Here is a 20,000-nt window from a genome sequence, read left to right as displayed (position 1 = left end):
CTGATTAGTTAGTGAGTAATTATTGATTAGTTAGTGAGTAATTATTGATTAGTTAGTGAGTAATTATTGATTAGTTAGTGACTAATTACTGATTAGTTAGTGAGTAATTATTGATTAGTTAGTGACTAATTACTGATTAGTTAGTGAGTAATTATTGATTAGTTAGTGAGTAATTATTGATTAGTTAGTGAGTAATTATTGATTAGTTAGTGACTAATTTGTGTGTGATTAGTTAGTGAGTAATTATTGATTAGTTAGTGAGTAATTATTGATTAGTTAGTGACTAATTACTGATTAGTTAGTGAGTAATTATTGATTAGTTAGTGAGTAATTATTGATTAGTTAGTGAGTAATTATTGATTAGTTAGGGACTAATTTGTGTGTGATTAGTTAGTGAGTAATTATTGATTAGTTAGTGAGTAATTCGTGTGTGTTGATTAGTTAGTGCGTAATTATTGATAGTTAGTGAGTAATTATTGATTAGTTAGTGAGTAATTATTGATTAGTTAGTGAGTAATTATTGATTAGTTAGTGACTAATTTGTGTGTGATTAGTTAGTGAGTAATTAGTGATTAGTTAGTGAGTAATTATTGATTAGTTAGTGAGTAATTCGTGTGTGATTAGTTAGTGAGTAATTATTGATTAGTTAGTGAGTAATTATTGATTAGTTAGTGAGTAATTATTGATTAGTTAGTGAGTAATTATTGATTAGTTAGTGACTAATTACTGATTAGTTAGTGAGTAATTATTGATTCGTTATGAGTCTTATTGATTAGTTAGTGACTAATTACTGATTAGTTCGGGAGTTTAATTATTGATTAGTTAGTGAGTAATATTGATTAGTTAGTGACTAATTTGTGTGTGATTAGTTGTGAGTAATTATTGATTAGTTAGTGAGTTATTCGTGTGTAGTTAGGAGTAATTATTGATTGGTTAGTGAGTAATTATTTGATTAGTTAGTGAGTAATTATTGATTAGTTAGTGAGTAATTATTGATTAGTTAGTGAGTAATTATTGATTAGTTAGTGAGTAATTATTGATTAGTTAGTGACTAATTTGTTTGTGATTAGTTAGTGAGTAATTAGTGAGTAATTATTGATTAGTTAGTGAGTAATTATTGATTAGTTAGTGAGTAATTATTGATTAGTTAGTGACTAATTACTGATTAGTTAGTGAGTAATTATTGATTAGTTAGTGAGTAATTATTGATTAGTTAGTGACTAATTACTGATTAGTTAGTGAGTAATTATTGATTAGTTAGTGAGTAATTATTGATTAGTTAGTGAGTAATTATTGATTAGTTAGTGACTAATTTGTGTGTGATTAGTTAGTGAGTAATTATTGATTAGTTAGTGAGTAATTATTGATTAGTTAGTGACTAATTTGTGTGTGATTAGTTAGTGAGTAATTATTGATTAGTTAGTGAGTAATTATTGATTAGTTAGTGAGTAATTATTGATTAGTTAGTGAGTAATTATTGATTAGTTAGTGACTAATTTGTGTGTGATTAGTTAGTGAGTAATTAGTGATTAGTTAGTGAGTAATTCGTGTGTGATTAGTTAGTGAGTAATTATTGATTAGTTAGTGAGTAATCTGTGTGTGTGATTAGTTAGTGTGTAGTTAGTGTGTAATTATTGATTAGTTAGTAACTTGTGTGTGTGATTAGTTAGTGAGTAATTAGTGATTAGTTAGTGAGTAATTATTGATTAGTTAGTGACTAATTCGTTGTGTGATTAGTTAGTGAGTAATTATTGATTAGTTAGTGAGTAAATTGTGTGTAATTATTGATTAGTTAGTAATTCGTGTGTGATTAGTTAGTGTGTAATTATTGATTAGTTAGTGAGTAAATAGTGAGTAATTATTGATTAGTTAGTGAGTAAATAGTGTGTAATTATTGATTAGTTAGTGAGTAAATTGTGTGTGATTAGTTAGTGTGTAATTAGTGATTGGTTAGTGAGTAAATAGTGTGTAATTATTGATTAGTTAGTAATTATTGATTAGTTAGTGTGTAACATAGTGGTAATTATTGATTAGTTAGTGAGTAGTAAAATAGTGTGTAATTATTGATTAGTAGTGAGTAAATTGTGTGTGATTAGTTAGTGTGTAATTAGTGATTGGTTAGTGAGTAAATAGTGTGTAATTATTGATTAGTTAGTAATTATTGATTAGTTAGTGAGTAATTCGTGTGTGATTAGTTAGTGAGTAATTATTGATTAGTTAGTGAGTAATTATTGATTAGTTAGTGAGTAATTATTGATTAGTTAGTGACTAATTACTGATTAGTTAGTGAGTAATTATTGATTAGTTAGTGAGTAATTATTGATTAGTTAGTGACTAATTTGTGTGTGATTAGTTAGTGAGTAATTATTGATTAGTTAGTGAGTAATTATTGATTAGTTAGTGAGTAATTATTGATTAGTTAGTGAGTAATTATTGATTAGTTAGTGAGTAATTATTGATTAGTTAGTGACTAATTTGTGTGTGATTAGTTAGTGAGTAATTAGTGAGTAATTATTGATTAGTTAGTGAGTAATTATTGATTAGTTAGTGAGTAATTATTGATTAGTTAGTGACTAATTACTGATTAGTTAGTGAGTAATTATTGATTAGTTTGAGTACATTATTGATTAGTTAGTGACAAATTACTGATTAGTTAGGAGTAATATGATAGTTAGGAGTAATTATATGATTAGTTAGTGAGTAATTATGATCGTTAGTGACTACTTTGTGTGTGATTAGTTAGTGAGTAATTATTGATTAGTTAGTGACTCATTGTGTGTGCTTAGTTAGTGAGTAAATTATGATTAGTTAGTGAGTAAATTATTGATTCGTTAGTGACTAATTGTGTGTGCTTAGTAGTGACGTAAATTATGATTAGTTAGTGAGTAATATATTGGAGTAATTATAGTTAGTGAGTAATTATTGATTAGTTAGTGACTAATTTGTGTGTGATTAGTTTAGTGAGTAATTAGTGAATTAGTATAGTTAGTGAGTAATTCGTGTGTGATTAGTTAGTGAGTAATTATTGATTAGTTAGTGAGTAATTCGTTGGTGATTAGTTAGTGTGTAGTTAGTGTGTAATTATGATTAGTTAGTAATCGTTGTGTGATTAGTTAGTGAGTAATTAGTGATTAGTTAGTGAGTAATATTGATTAGTTAGTGAGTAATTCGTGTGTGATTAGTTAGTGAGTAATTATTGATTAGTTAGTGAGTAAATTGTGTGTAATTATTGATTAGTTAGTAATTCGTGTGTGATTAGTTAGTGTGTAATTATTGATTAGTTAGTGAGTAAATAGTGAGTAATTATTGATTAGTTAGTGAGTAAATAGTGTGTAATTATTGATTAGTTAGTGAGTAAATTGTGTGTGATTAGTTAGTGTGTAATTAGTGATTGGTTAGTGAGTAAATAGTGTGTAATTATTGATTAGTTAGTAATTATTGATTAGTTAGTGTGTAAATAGTGAGTAATTATTGATTAGTTAGTGAGTAAATAGTGTGTAATTATTGATTAGTTAGTGAGTAAATTGTGTGTGATTAGTTAGTGTGTAATTAGTGATTGGTTAGTGAGTAAATAGTGTGTAATTATTGATTAGTTAGTAATTATTGATTAGTTAGTGAGTAATTCGTGTGTGATTAGTTAGTGAGTAATTATTGATTAGTTAGTGAGTAATTATTGATTAGTTAGTGAGTAATTATTGATTAGTTAGTGAGTAATTATTGATTAGTTAGTGACTAATTTGTGTGTGATTAGTTAGTGAGTAATTATTGATTAGTTAGTGAGTAATTCGTGTGTGATTAGTTAGTGAGTAATTATTGATTAGTTAGTGAGTAATTCGTGTGTGATTAGTTAGTGTGTAGTTAGTGTGTAATTATTGATTAGTTAGTAATTCGTGTGTGATTAGTTAGTGAGTAATTAGTGATTAGTTAGTGAGTAATTATTGATTAGTTAGTGAGTAATTCGTGTGTGATTAGTTAGTGAGTAATTATTGATTAGTTAGTGAGTAAATTGTGTGTAATTATTGATTAGTTAGTAATTCGTGTGTGATTAGTTAGTGTGTAATTATTGATTAGTTAGTGAGTAAATAGTGAGTAATTATTGATTAGTTAGTGAGTAAATAGTGTGTAATTATTGATTAGTTAGTGAGTAAATTGTGTGTGATTAGTTAGTGTGTAATTAGTGATTGGTTAGTGAGTAAATAGTGTGTAATTATTGATTAGTTAGTAATTATTGATTAGTTAGTGTGTAAATAGTGAGTAATTATTGATTAGTTAGTGAGTAAATAGTGTGTAATTATTGATTAGTTAGTGAGTAATTATTGATTAGTTAGTGTGTAAATAGTGAGTAATTATTGATTAGTTAGTGTGTAAATAGTGAGTAATTATTGATTAGTTAGTGAGTAAATAGTGTGTAATTATTGATTAGTTAGTGAGTAATTATTGATTAGTTAGTGTGTAAATAGTGAGTAATTATTGATTAGTTAGTGTGTAAATAGTGAGTAATTATTGATTAGTTAGTGAGTAAATTGTGTGTAATTAGTGATTAGTTAGTGAGTAATTTGTGTGTGATTAGTTAGTGAGTAATTATTGATTAGTTAGTGAGTAATTCGTGTGTGATTAGTTAGTGTGTAATTAGTGATTAGTTAGTGAGTAATTATTGATTAGTTAGTGAGTAATTCGTGTGTGATTAGTTAGTGAGTAATTATTGATTAGTTAGTGAGTAATTCGTGTGTGAGTAGTTAATGAGTCATGAGTGATTAGTTTGTGAGTAGTTAGTGATTAGTTGGTGAGTAAATAGTGTGTGATTAGTTAGTGAGTAATTAGTGATTAGTTAGTGAGTAATTAGTGATTAGTTAGTGAGTAATTATTGATTAGTTAGTGAGTAATTCATGTGTGAGTAGTTAGTGAGTAGTTTGTGATTAGTTTGTGTAATTAGTGATTAGTTAGTGATTAGTTTGTGAGTAATTCGTGTGATTAGTTAGTGAGTAATCTGTGTGTGATTAGTTAGTGAGTAAATAGTGTGTGATTAGTTAATGTGTAATTAGTGATTAGTTAGTGAGTAATTAGTGATTAGTTAGTGAGTAATCTGTGTGTGATTAGTTAGTGATTAGTTAGTGAGTAAATAGTGTGTGATTAGTTAATGTGTAATTAGTGATTAGTTAGTGAGTAATCTGTGTGTGATTAGTTAGTGATTAGTTAGTGAGTAAGTAGTGTGTGATTAGTTAATGTGTAATTAGTGATTAGTTAGTGAGTAAATAGTGTGTGATTAGTTAATGTGTAATTAGTGATTAGTTAGTGAGTAATTAGTGATTAGTTAGTGAGTAAATAGTGTGTGATTAGTTAATGTGTAATTAGTGATTAGTTAGTGAGTAATTAGTGATTAGATAGTGAGTAAATAGTGTGTGATTAGTTAGTGAGTAATTAGTGATTAGTTAGTAGGGATGTAATGATTAATCGTAAGGCAGTTAAAAATCTGCTAATACTTTTTTTCTGGCTGCCTTCTACTCTTAAATATGTTAATAAATGATTCATTACCCCTTTAGCACCGAAAGAATATCTGTAATATTACTTGAATATCTGTAAAAGTCACGTTTTTCTATTAGCTCTGTCTGCTAGCATAGCTTCTCTTCTTCACTGCAAAATATCTGCATGCCAACCGACCACTGTGTTTCCAGCGCCCTCTGCTGGTCCAAACAAATATGACGTAAATCATTGCAATCACGTTTTTTTTTTTTTTTTTAAAGTCCAAATGTTAAGGCACAAAATACATTTTCAGTTGCACTTTTAAAAAGAAAAAGAACTATTATGCAGTTTTGCATTGTTTACTATAGAACCAGTATTTAAATTAATAGGCTTCTTCTTCATTTGTATTATTCCTTTATTTATTTCATTCAAGATTTATTTTTAGTTAAATTGCATTGTTTTGAATAGTTTATCAATGGATTCTTTTGACAATGAAAAATAAAAGGAAAATAATACAGTATTTTCTAGTTTTTTTCCCAAAAAAAAATTTGTCTACAGTCCCATTTTGTAAAATAAATCGTGAGAGAATCGTATCGCAAACCCAGTATCGTGAATCAAATCGTATCGGGAGTTGAGTGAATCGTTACATCCCTATTAGTTAGTGATTAGTTAATGAGTAATTAGTGATTCGTTAGTGAGTAGTTAGTGATTAGTTAGTGATTAGTTAGTGAGTAATTAGTGATTAGTTAGTGAGTAAATAGTGTGTGATTAGTTAATCTGTAATTAGTGATTAGTTAGTGAGTAATTATTGATTAGTTAGTGAGTAATTATTGATTAGTTAGTGAGTAAATAGTGTGTGATTAGTTAGTGTGTAATTAGTTAGAGTAATTCATGTGTGATTAGTGTGTTATTAGTTAGTGAGTAATTACTGATTAGTTAGTGAGTAATTTCTGAATAATTAGTGATTAGTTAGTAATTAGTGATAAGTTAGTGAGTAATTTGTGTGTGATTAGTTAGTGTGTGATTAGTTCGTGAGTAATTAGTGATTAGTTAGTGAGTAATTATTGATTAGTTAGTGAGTAATTGGTGATTAGTTAGTGAGTAAATAGTGTGTGATTAGTTAGTGTGTAATTAGTGAGTAGTTAGTGATTCGTTAGTGATTGGTTAGTGAGTAAATAGTGTGTGATTAGTTAGTGTGTAATTAGTGAGTAGTTAGTGATTGGTTAGTGTGTACTCATTGTTAGTAGTTGATTAATGATCTCATCTGTCCCTCAGGTAACTGGATCCTAGAGCGTTCTCTGGACGGTGTGACCTTTGACCCCTGGCAATTTTATGCGATCAGTGACTCTGAGTGTCTGAGTCGCTATAACATCCCCCCTCGACTGGGCCCCCCCACCTACAGGACAGACACTGAGGTCATCTGTACCTCATACTACTCTAGACTCAACCCCCTGGAGCATGGAGAGGTCTGTATACGTGTCTGTAATCTGTCTGTAACCTGTCTGTAACTATCTGTGTCTATGGTTCAGATTCACACCTCCCTGATCAATGGTCGTCCTGGTGCTGATGATTTGACCTCTGACCTCCTGACCTTCACATCAGCTCGTTACATCAGACTGAGGCTCCAGCGAATCAGAACGCTCAACGCTGATCTGATGACGCTGAGCGCTGACGACCCCATCGTCACCCGCAGAGTAAGACATACACACACACACAGATATACTGACTCAAACAATACACACACACACACACAGATACAAATTAAAATACACACAGATGAAGAATGATGAATGAATGGATAGCTTTATTTGTCATTGCACATGTTACAGAGCAACGAGATAATGTGATCACAACACAAGGAGAGGTGAAGGGGAAAAGGCAGGTTTTGTACTGAATTTTGTATTTGAGAGTAAAGTTGAAAACCTCGGAAAAAAAACTCAGTATACATGCATTAAGTAAAACAAAGAAAACACAGTCATGATTACCATATAGCATATGGGCATGTTTGGGTGGGTGGTGGGTCCAGGGGTGGGGTGCATGGGACGAGGGCTGGGCAAAGAGGGGGAGATGATATCTAGTCGCTGGGGGGATGCAGGCGTGCAGCCATTAGGCGCTCCTCCACAGACACCTTCCCTGAGCTGGAGGGGAGGGGGGCAGGTAGAGTGCAGCGAAGGCGTAGACAAAATAAAACCTTTGCTTTCCTCTTTGAAACAGTCAGTTGTTATGTGGCCTTGATAGTCCTGGTTCAGAAGACAAGAGTCCAGATGGTAATGGGGAATCATCAGATCTGGGCGTGGGGGGGGGCCAAAGGGTGATAACAATTTGTTTTAGTTTCAGGTTAGCACTCTTTCAGTAGTCTTGAGTGTCTAGTCTCATCAAGTCATCAAACAGCAATTGGCCAAGACATCGTCTCCATCCTCTCCAAGATCGATTCAAACGCTCCAAAGTAGCTCCTGCTTACTTTTTAGTTGAGTCATCATGATATTCTGAGAGTTCAACGATAGATAGCTGCCAGCTCCAATCAACAGCATCTAGGGCTGGGTGGTATACCGGTTCATACCGAATACTGGTATATATTTTTGTTATGATGTGAATTTATAATATACCGCCGTACCGGTGTATTTCATTACACAACTTTCAGAACGCTACGCTGTGCCACGTTTCAGATCGGACTATTTTCAACGTTGCACTTCTAAATAGGAAGGTAAACAGTAGTACTCTGGTGTAAGTTACGGTGTAAATTATACGTGTAAATGGATCAGAAAAACACAATTGAAAGCTCTGAAGCTGCATGTGTGCATGTGTCTGCGTGCACATGCCTCTGCTACAGGAGAACAACACTCACGGACATGGAAACATGGTTAGCTTAGCATGTCGGCAGTAATACACAAAAAAGAGAGCAAAGGAACAAATAATGACACCACACTAACAGAACTTAACAAATATAAACAGAAACTAAATTAAATACTAACATATAAAGCAGAAGGCGCTTTACGTTTACGTTTACAAGCATCCATGAATACCTGATAACTGTCAAAATCCAAAATGTTGTACATTCTTAAGATGTTACAATAATGATACTGTAAAGGTTTTTTGTCCAGAACTTTTAGCGTTCTCTTGAAGAGAGACTTTAATGGCTACAGGATAGTCTCTGAGATATGAGACCAAGTAGTATAACAGTAGTTTATGTGGCTGAATATCATGACATGCATATAGACCTTTGCCGATTCTGTGATTAACTAAAGAAATCCCAAGCCAATCGAATAGTTCAAAAAGTTACATGTCCCACTTCCATAAACATGGTGTCCCATCCCAAGGCCATAGCAAATGCATTCTCAAAGTACTACGCTCAATTATATAGTTCAACAACCTCTGGATAAATCAGAACAAATTAAGCTGTTTCTTCAACAAATTAATCTCTCAAAACTTGATGAAGTTGATTCTTAGTCACTTGTGGAGAATATAACTAAAGAAGAAATAAAGTTTATTATAAAAAAGCTAAAAAATAATAAGTCGCCCCGACCGGACGGTTTTCCAGGTGAATTTTATAAGTGCTGTGAAAGCGAGCTCACTTCCATTTTACATAGAGTTCAATTACGCGTTGAGTTCAAAAGACCCAACACAAACTTGGGCGGAAGCATTAGTTTCTGTCATATATAAAGATGGGAAAGATCTCACACAGTGCGCCTCATACAGGCCAGTTAGTTTACTATGTAATGATGTTAAAATTAAAAGTGCTTTACTAGCTGGAAAACTCCAGGGAGTAATCAATAAACTCATTAAATCAATTTATACCTGGAAGGCTTGGAATTAATAACATTAGGCGCACTCTTAATATCATATCAGCCGCTCGAGAGCAGGGAGCAGGATTTAGATAGATAGATAGATAGATAGATGGGAGATATTGCCACTCTCTCTTTTTGGAAGGGTTGACACTATACGAGTGAATATTCTCCCCAGGCTGTTAGATTTGTTTTTGTCACTTCCTATCTGGATCCCAGCAACTATTTTTAAGAAACTGCAAAAAATAATTTCAATGATTGCAAAATCAAATTCACACAACTGGATTTTAGATTCAGAGAATGGACAAATAAAGGGCTTTTATTGATAAATGATCTGTTTGAGGGGGAAATTCTATTATCTTTTAACCAGTTTCAAGAAAAATTTGGGCTGAATTCAACAGATTTTTATAGGTTTCTGCAGCTGAGAAGTTACTTGACGTCACACATAAAGTGGTTTTCCCTCAAAATGCAGCCTTCTAAACTAGAAGGATTTGTAATTAATCTTCACAAGAAACAAAAATGTGAAAGAGTGGTGTCAAACCTATATAAATGTCTGCAGGCGAGTGGGGGGTCTCTGGAGACGAAGGGAAGGTGGGAACTGGAGATGAACATTGTGATTGAAGAGCAAATTTGGGAACAAGTGTGTGAGAGTGGGCACAAATTGACCAGCAGTCCAACTTAGAATGAATTTGCTTGGAAAGTAAATACTAGATATTTTAAAACTCCTTTTTTAATTTCCAAGTTTGATAAGAAAACAACAGACCAATGCTGGAGACTCTGTGGTCAGGTTGGAGATCACACACATTTTTTGGGATTGCCCCTTAAATTAAAAAAAATTCTGTGATGAAATTAGGAATGAAATTTCAAATCTTTTACACATTTACATTGAATGTGACCCGCTGGCTTTTGTCTTTGGAGCGCTCCCCCCTGATTATGTAAATAAACCAAGTATTTAAAATACTGGTGTTGGTGGCTAAGAAGATGATTACAGTGTCTTGGTTGAAAGCGTTGCCCCCTACAGTGGATCAATGGAAACTGAGACTCATGAAAGTGTAAACAATGGAAAAATAACAGCAAGCCTCAATTTGACTATGGACTTATTCAAGAAAAGGTGAAATCTGGCTATTACCTGTTTTGGACTGACATAAATGTTTCTGACCCATCGTACCAATGCTTGATTCTGGTATAAGTGCGTTGACCATACTTCATCACTGCAACTATGATTATTGTTATCTTTTGTATTACCACATATTTTGCATTGCTTAAATGACCACCTGCCGATAAGGTTGTTTTGTGTTGTTTGTTTGTTAAAAGGATACTTCACTACAGCTTTATAAATGTTATGACATGAGTGACGATAAGTTGTAATGCATGAAATATGAATAAAAACTTTTGTTCAAAAAAAAAAAAAGAAATCACCACACCACTGAGTATGCAGCATTTAAAGCTAGAAATCAGGCTAATGCTAAAGCTAAGCTAGTGTGGCAAAGAACCATTGGGCTGCTGTTGCAAACTTGTGTTACTGGTAGTGTTGAATTATTCTACAATATTCACTGATTATGGCAGTATAGTAGACCATCCTAAGTTAATCTACTGCAGTAATTCAACTAGTAGAAAATTATGTGAACACCTGATTAGGCATGAAAAAAAATACTGTGATTTACGTTACATTTATAGTCAAACCGCCCAGCCCTAACAGCATCCCTACTATTATGATTCCAATCATGTATACATCCTCCACGTCCTCAACAGAGAGTAAAGCAAAGTACACGACCTTCCACTGGCCCCAGAAATACATCGTCTATCTGGCTGCAAATGTTCCATCCGGACACGCAGGCTCACCTCGGCCTGGTCTACTCGTTGAGAAAATGTGATCAATAGCATTAATTGACCAGCTGACCAATTCCATAATTTCGGGTTTTGGATGAATGCAGAGAGAGTCTCCTAGATCCACAAGACAGCCGAGAAAATCAAACACACACACACACACACACACACACACACACAAACAGACAGACTCCTGTCCGTAGTCATTGTTTAATGTTTAACAGACATAATGTATTGATTTTCTCCATTAATGAAAAACCTTCATTTCAAAGGAATGACTGTCATTGTTGCTACAGAATCACAATTCATGTGTGTTTGTTTGTGTGTCTGACGGTGTGTGTGTGTTTCAGTATTATTATTCCATCAAAGACATCTCAGTGGGCGGGATGTGCATCTGTTATGGACACGCCCAGAGCTGCCCATTGGACCCCGTCACCAAGGTAACAGCACACCTGTTACACTACACAGCTGTTATACTGTTACACTAGGTAAGGCAAATGTATTTGTATAGTGCATTTCATACACATGTCAACTCAATGTGCTTTACATGATCAAAAAGTACAACAGAAAACATTCAACAGTTTAAAATCTACAAGAACATTAAAATCATCAGTAAAAACATTAAAATCATCAATAAAATCAATCAAAATCATCAGTAAAATCATCAGTAAAATCATCATCATGACCATAAATCTCTCTCAATCATATACAGTAGAGAAAAAAAGTTCCTTTAACTTTGATTTAAAAATGTTCACATGTGATGCTGACTTCAGCTCTGCTGCAGTTTGTTCCACTTCTTTGCAGCATAACAACTAAACACAGCATCACCATGGTTACTGTGAGCTCTGGGCTCCACTATCTGACCTGTGTCCATAGATCTCAGAGACCTGCTGGGTTCATACCTGACTAACATGTCACTGATGTATTCTGGACCAAACCCATTCACACATTTATAACCAGCAGCAGAACTTTACAGTCTCCTCTGAGGCTGACTGGGAGCCAGTGTAATGTGTTCTGACCTCTTTGTTCTGGTTCAGACCTGAGCTGCAGCGTTCTGAACCAGCTGTAGATGTTTGATGAAGACCATTACAATAGTCCAGTCTGCTGGAGATAAAAGCATGGACCAGTTTCTCCTGATCTTTCTGAGTCATTAAACCTTTCACTCTGGAGATGTTCTTTAGGTGGTAGAAGATGTTTTTGTGATAGATTTGATCTGATGCTGAATGTCAGATCTGAGTCAATCAGAACACCAAGGTTTGTGACTTGGTCTTTATCTTCTAAAGATCCAGACTCAGATACTTGCTGACAGCAGTCCTCTTTTCATTGTTACCAAAGACAATCACCTCCATCTTGTCATGGTTTAGTTGAAGGAAGTTTTCACTCATCCATCAGTTTACTTTTTCTAAACAGTCACACAACACCTCAATGGGACCATAGTCATCTGGGTTCAGTGATAGATATAGTTGTGTATCATCTGCGTAGCTCTGATAATCAACCTTACAGTTCTGTAAAATGTGTCCTAAAGGAAGCATATAAAGGCTAAACAGAAGAGGTCCAAGAACAGATCCCTGAGGAACCCCACAGGACATTGGTAATCTGTCAGATTCAAAGTTTACAATGTTTACAAAATAACTTTGATCCTCCAAGTAGAACTTAAACCATTACTTTAACATTTAGTCCAACCCATGTTTACAATCTGTGTAACAAAATTGTATGATCTACAGTGTCAAATGTAGACTTAGATCCAATAGAATGAGAACAGATACTTTTCCTGAATCAGTGTTCAACCTTATGTCATTGATCACTTTGATCAGATCAGTTTCTGTGCACACCCGTTACACTGTTACACTACACGCCTGTTACACTGTTACACTACACACCTATTACACTGTTACACTACACACCTTTTACACTACACACCTATTACACTGTTACACTACACACCTTTTACACTACACACCTGTTACACTGTTACACTACACACATGTTACACTGTTACACTACACGCCTGTTACACTGTTACATTACACACCTGTTACATTACACACCTGTTACACTGTTACATTACACACCTGTTAGACTACACGCCTGTTACACTGTTACACTACACACATGTTACACTACACACATGTTACACTGTTACATTACACGCCTGTTACACTACACGCCTGTTACACTGTTACATTACACACCTGTTACATTACACACCTGTTAGACTACACGCCTGTTACACTGTTACACTACACACATGTTACACTACACACATGTTACACTGTTACATTACACGCCTGTTACACTACACGCCTGTTACACTGTTACACTACACACCTGTTACACTGTTACACTACACACCTGTTACACTACACACCCATTACACTGTTACACTACACACCATTACACTGTTACACTACGCACCCATTACACTGTTACACTACACACCTCTTACACTGTTACACTACACGCCTGTTACACTACACGCCTGTTACGCTACACGCCTGTTACACAGTTACACTACACACCTGTTACACTACACGCCTGTTACACTGTTACACTACACGCCTGTTACACTACACACCTGTTACACTACACACCCATTACACTGTTACACTACGCACCCATTACACTGTTACACTACACACCTGTTACACTGTTACACTACACGCCTGTTACGCTACACGCCTGTTACACTGTTACACTACACGCCTGTTACGCTACACCCCTGTTACACTGTTACACTACACACCTGTTACACTACACGCCTGTTACACTGTTACACTACACACCTGTTACACTACACGCCTGTTACACTGTTACACTACACACCTGTTACACTACACGCCTGTTACACTACACACCTGTTACACTGTTACTCTACGCACCTGTTACACTGTTACACTGTTACACTACACACCTGTTACACTACACACCTGTTTCACTACACGCCTGTTACACTGTTACATTACACACCTGTTACACTACACGCCTGTTACACTGTTACACTACGCACCCATTACACTGTTACACTACACACCTGTTACACTGTTACACTACACGCCTGTTACGCTACACGCCTGTTACACTGTTACACTACACGCCTGTTACACTGTTACACTACGCACCCATTACACTGTTACACTACACACCTGTTACACTGTTACACTACACGCCTGTTACACTGTTACACTACACGCCTGTTACACTACACACCTGTTACACTGTTACTCTACGCACCTGTTACACTACACACCTGTTACACTACACGCCTGTTACACTGTTACATTACACACCTGTTACACTGTTACACTACACACCTGTTACACTGTTACTCTAGATGTCTGTTACACTGTTACACTACACACCTGTTACACTGTTACACTACACACCTGTTACACTGTTACTCTAGATGTTTGTTACACTACACACCTGTTACACTACACTAAGCAATGTGTGTGTTTGTGTGCAGAAGCTACAATGTATTTGTGAACACAACACCTGTGGGGAGAGCTGTAACGAGTGTTGCCCTGGTTACCACCAGCTGCCATGGCAACCAGGAACCCTATCTGAGGGAAACACATGTGAAAGTAGGACGTGCTGAGTGTAGGTCTGTCTCTGAGGCGTCTGTTGTCTAATTGTTGTCCTCTGGTGTGTGTCAGAGTGTAATTGTCACAACAAAGCTGAGCTCTGCTTCTACAACCACACGGTGGCTCAACTCAGCCTGAGCCTGGACACACACGGCCTGCACCGAGGAGGCGGAGTCTGTATCCACTGTTTACACAACACTGCTGGGATCAACTGTGAGACCTGCAGGGACGGACACTACAGACCCTCACAGGTACTGACACACTAACTGCTGACACACTAACTACAGACCCTCACAGTCTGTCTGTCTGTCTGTCTGTCTGTGTGTGTGTGTGTGTGTGTGTGTGTGTGTGTGTGTGTGTGTGTGTGTGTGTGTGTGTGTGTGTGTGTGTGTGTGTGTGTGTGTGTGTGTGTGTGTGTGTGTGTGTGTGTGTGTGTGTGTGTGTGTGTGTGTGTGTGTGTAGGTGTCTCCGTACTCCCAGCATCCTTGTGTGAAGTGTATTTGTGACCTCAGAGGTTCAGAGTCTTCAGTCTGTGCCAGAGATGACTCACAGTCAGGTCAGTGTTGTTGTTGTTGTTGTTGTTGTTGTTGTTGTTGTTGTTGTTGACTGTGACACCCCCCCCTTTTCCCCAGGTGTGTCAGCTGGTCAGTGTGTGTGTTTGGAGGGCTTTGCAGGTCTGCGGTGTGATGCTTGTGCGTTTGGGTTCAGAGACTTCCCTCAGTGTGTTCCCTGTGAGTGTAACCTGGCAGGAAGCACCAACACTGACCCCTGCACGCCCTGCATCTGCAAGGTAACACGCACACACACACACACACACACACACACACACACGCTGTGACTCACCTGTAACTCTGTGTGTGTGTCCTCAGGAGAACGTGATGGGCGCTCACTGTGATCTCTGTAAAGCAGGATTTTATAACCTTCAGGAGAAAAATCCTCTGGGCTGCACCGAATGTTTCTGCTTTGGTGTTTCAGACGTTTGTGAGAGTTCTACCTGGTTCTCTACACAGGTAACACACACACAGTTAACACACACACACACACACACACACAGGTAATATACACACATGCACACACACATATATACAGTTCCTTATATATATACAGACACATATATACACACACACACACACTGTGACGCGTTTGTTCAGGTGTTTCTGGACAGTGTGTGGCTCCGCCCCCTTCAGCCTCTCCATGCTTTTTTTATCGACAACAACCTCCCTGAACTTAGCAACACCTCTAGCTCCGCCCACAAGCAGCTTCTGCAGTGGGAAGCACCGAAAAGTTTCCATGGCAACAAGGTCAGATACCTGTCTTTCATACCTGTCTGTCTGTCTGTCTGTCTGTCTGTCTGTCTGTCTGTCTGTCTAACCTGTCTGTTTGTCTCTTTAACCTGTCTGTCTGTCTGTCCATAGTTGGGGTCTTTTGGAGGTTTCCTGAACTTCTCAGTGATTTATGACATCCCATTAGATAATGAAGACCACTCCCTCTCTGTCCTCTGTGACATCATCATTGAGGTGAGGTCATATGTCATGTGACTCTTTGTACGAGGATGAGTTACTCCACCCTCTGGTTTCCAGGGTAATGGCCGGGCTGTCCGTCTGTCCCCTCCTTCCCCTCTCCAACTCTCTCCTCTGGTGGGTCCAACTGTTGCCATGGAGATCGTCCCACATGATGATATCACTCGTGACGACCTGCTGCTGGTGCTGCAGGAAGTGACATCACTAAAGGTCAGAGTTCAGCTGAATGGGTCAGCTGACGGACCAATCAGGTTAGTCCACTGACTCCTGTGTCACTTGTCTGTCTCTAACCTGTCTGTCTCTAACCTGTCTGTCCCTCAGGCTCAGATCTGTCTCTCTGGATGTTGCTGATCCTGAAACTGTCTCTGGCTCACAGATGGTTACCGTGGAAACCTGTGAGTGTCCCTGGGGATACAGTGGGACGTCCTGTGAGGTGAGTTTTCCACAGGGACCGTCTGTCTCACCTGTCTGTCTGTCTCACTTGTCTGTCTGTGTCTCACCTCTGTGTCCCAGGCTTGTCTTGCTGACTTCTACAGAGTGGGCGGAGTCTTGTTTGGAGGGAACTGTATGCAGTGCGAGTGCAATGAACACGCCTACCAGTGTGACATCAATGGAGTGTGTGAGGTGAGTCCACCTGTCTCTGTCTTACCTGTCTTTCTCACCTGTCTCACCTGTTTGTCTGTCTCTCAGGGCTGCGTCCATAACACCACTGGTCCTCACTGTGACCAGTGTCTTCCTGGTTTTTATGGCGACACCACAGAGGGGACGTCCTCTGACTGTCAGTTGTGTCCGTGTCCTCTGACGGAGGCATCCAACAGGTGTGTCCCTCTGTCTGGCCCTGTGTGTGTGTGTCAGGTGTATGAGCTCAGGTGTGTGTGTGTCCTTAGGTTCAGTCCCACCTGTCAGCTGGACGTCGATGGACAGGTGTCATGTGACCACTGTGAGAACGGCTACACGGGGCGGAGCTGTGAGAGGTCAGCATATGTTAGCATGTCACGCTAGCGTCTAACATTAGCGTGTCACGCTAGTGTGTAACATTAGCGCGTAACACTAGCGTGCAACATTTGCGTGTAACGCTAGTCAGTAACATTAGTGTGTAACATTAGTATGTAGCATTAGTGTGCAACATTAGTGTGTAACACTAGTCAGTAACATTAGCGTGTAATGCTAGTCAGTAACATTAGTGTGTAACATTAGTATGTAGCATTAGTGTGCAACATTAGTGTGTAACACTAGTCAGTAACATTAGCGTGTAATGCTAGTCAGTAACATTAGTGTGTAATGCTAGTCAGTAACATTAGTGTGTAACATTAGTATGTAGCATTAGTGTGTAACATTAGTATGTAGCATTAGTGTGTAACATTAGTATGTAGCATTAGTGTGCAACATTAGTGTGTAATGTTAGTGTGTAACACTAGTCAGTAACATTAGTGTGTAACATTAGTGTTACATCAGTATGTAACATTAGTTTGTACTGTCAGTGTGTGACAATAAAGTTAGTGTGTAACATTAGTGTGTAACATTAGCGTGTAACGCTAGTCAGTAACGTTAGCGTGTAACGCTAGTCAGTAACGTTAGCGTGTAACGCTAGTCAGTAACGTTTGCGTGTAACGCTAGTCAGTAACGTTAGCGTGTAACGCTAGTCAGTAACATTAGTGTGCAACATTAGTGTGTAATGTTAGTGTGTAACACTAGTCAGTAACATTAGTGTGTAACATTAGTGTTACATCAGTATGTAACATTAGTTTGTACTGTCAGTGTGTGACAATAAAGTTAGTGTGTAACATTAGCGTGTAACGCTAGTCAGTAACGTTAGCGTGTAACGCTAGTCAGTAACGTTAGCGTGTAACGCTAGTCAGTAACGTTTGCGTGTAACGCTAGTCAGTAACGTTAGCGTGTAACGCTAGTCAGTAACATTAGTGTGCAACATTAGCGTGTAACGCTAGTCAGTAACGTTAGTGTGCAACATTAGTGTGTAACACTAGTCAGTAACGTTAGTGTGCAACATTAGCGTGTAACGCTAGTCAGTAACGTTAGTGTGCAACATTAGTGTGTAACACTAGTCAGTAACGTTAGTGTGCAACATTAGCGTGTAACGCTAGTCAGTAACGTTAGTGTGCAACATTAGTGTGTAACACTAGTCAGTAACGTTAGTGTGCAACATTAGCGTGTAACGCTAGTCAGTAACGTTAGTGTGCAACATTAGTGTGTAACACTAGTCAGTAACGTTAGTGTGCAACATTAGCGTGTAACGCTAGTCAGTAACGTTAGTGTGCAACATTAGCGTGTAACACTAGTCAGTAACGTTAGTGTGCAACATTAGCGTGTAACGCTAGTCAGTAACGTTAGTGTGCAACATTAGCGTGTAACACTAGTCAGTAACGTTAGTGTGCAACATTAGCGTGTAACGCTAGTCAGTAACGTTAGTGTGCAACATTAGAGTGTAACGCTAGTCAGTAACGTTAGTGTGCAACATTAGCGTGTAACGCTAGTCAGTAACGTTAGTGTGCAACATTAGCGTGTAACGCTAGTCAGTAACGTTAGTGTGCAACATTAGCGTGTAACGCTAGTCAGTAACGTTAGTGTGCAACATTAGTGTGTAACACTAGTCAGTAACGTTAGTGTGCAACATTAGTGTGTAACACTAGTCAGTAACGTTAGTGTGCAACATTAGCGTGTAACGCTAGTCAGTAACGTTAGTGTGCAACATTAGCGTGTAACGCTAGTCAGTAACGTTAGTGTGCAACATTAGCGTGTAACGCTAGTCAGTAACGTTAGTGTGCAACATTAGTGTGTAACACTAGTCAGTAACGTTAGTGTGCAACATTAGCGTGTAACGCTAGTCAGTAACGTTAGTGTGCAACATTAGCGTGTAACGCTAGTCAGTAACGTTAGTGTGCAACATTAGTGTGTAACACTAGTCAGTAACGTTAGTGTGCAACATTAGCGTGTAACGCTAGTCAGTAACGTTAGTGTGCAACATTAGCGTGTAACACTAGTCAGTAACGTTAGTGTGCAACATTAGTGTGTAACGCTAGTCAGTAACATTAGTGTGTAACATTAGTGTTACATCAGTATGTAACATTAGTTTGTACTGTCAGTGTGTGACAATAAAGTTAGTGTATAACATTAACGTTAGTGTGTATTATACCTGTTCACAGGTGTGCCAGCGGTTACTATGGTAACCCTCAGCTGGTGGGCGGAGCCTGCGTGAGATGTCAGTGTAACGGTAATGTTGATTTTAGTGAGCCAGGACACTGTGACACCGTCACCGGGGAGTGTCTTCGTTGCCGTGGCAACACAGCCGGGAGGCACTGTGAGTGGTGTCAGCCCGGTTACTATGGAGATGCCGTGAAGGCCAAGAACTGCCAGGGTGAGAGACATACACACACACACACACACACACACACACAGCCTTATATGGACAGTTTAACAGAGGGGGCGGAGCTTATTCTGCATCATGTGACAGTGGACATATTTTCCTCAGAGTGTGGCTGTGATGTCATGGGGGCTGTCTCCAGTGTGTGTGATGTCACCTCTGGTCAGTGTGTGTGCAGAGAGAACGTGATTGGTCGGAGTTGTGACCGCTGTCAGGTGAGTTCCAGCTGTCCCTGTGTCATGTGACCATCTGTGTTTACTCTTTATTATTTGTTTGTTTGTTGTTGTTGTCAGTTGGGGCACTTCAGCCTCCAGAGTGGGCGGGGCTGTCAGCTCTGTGGCTGCAGCCAATCAGGTGCTCTCTCCAAGTCTTGCTCTGAGGATGGGCGGTGCCAGTGTGAGGTGGGTGTGGCCGGAGACAAGTGTGACCACTGTAGTCGTGGTTACTACAG

The 20,000-nt window shown here is 37.8% G+C and overlaps 1 protein-coding gene across 6 annotated transcripts in view; it reads left to right on the top strand.

Moving 5' to 3' along the window:
• Positions 1–20,000, top strand: part of lama1 (laminin, alpha 1) — a 42,770-nt gene that overhangs the window by 4,821 nt on the left and 17,949 nt on the right. For 5 of the 6 annotated variants that reach the window (XM_028434766.1, XM_028434763.1, XM_028434765.1 and 2 more), the window contains exons 5-22: positions 6,736–6,926; positions 6,990–7,154; positions 11,420–11,509; positions 14,533–14,650; positions 14,723–14,901; positions 15,113–15,206; positions 15,283–15,440; positions 15,520–15,660; positions 15,802–15,951; positions 16,066–16,167; positions 16,231–16,421; positions 16,492–16,603; positions 16,684–16,794; positions 16,861–16,988; positions 17,058–17,144; positions 19,332–19,543; positions 19,658–19,764; positions 19,843–20,000. The exon at positions 19,843–20,000 is cut by the window's right edge and continues 23 nt beyond it. In XM_028434766.1, the coding sequence (XP_028290567.1) occupies positions 6,736–6,926; positions 6,990–7,154; positions 11,420–11,509; positions 14,533–14,650; positions 14,723–14,901; positions 15,113–15,206; positions 15,283–15,440; positions 15,520–15,660; positions 15,802–15,951; positions 16,066–16,167; positions 16,231–16,421; positions 16,492–16,603; positions 16,684–16,794; positions 16,861–16,988; positions 17,058–17,144; positions 19,332–19,543; positions 19,658–19,764; positions 19,843–20,000 (2,494 nt within the window). The remainder of the gene's footprint in view (positions 1–6,735; positions 6,927–6,989; positions 7,155–11,419; positions 11,510–14,532; positions 14,651–14,722; positions 14,902–15,112; positions 15,207–15,282; positions 15,441–15,519; positions 15,661–15,801; positions 15,952–16,065; positions 16,168–16,230; positions 16,422–16,491; positions 16,604–16,683; positions 16,795–16,860; positions 16,989–17,057; positions 17,145–19,331; positions 19,544–19,657; positions 19,765–19,842) is intronic. The other variant, XM_028434767.1, reaches the window with a different exon arrangement.

Source organism: Gouania willdenowi, chromosome 20, assembly GCF_900634775.1.
Source record: "Gouania willdenowi chromosome 20, fGouWil2.1, whole genome shotgun sequence".
Classification (NCBI taxonomy): Eukaryota; Metazoa; Chordata; class Actinopteri; order Blenniiformes; family Gobiesocidae; genus Gouania; species Gouania willdenowi.
The sequence above is the reverse complement of the archived record's forward strand: the minus strand, read 5'-3'. Positions and strand labels throughout refer to the sequence as shown.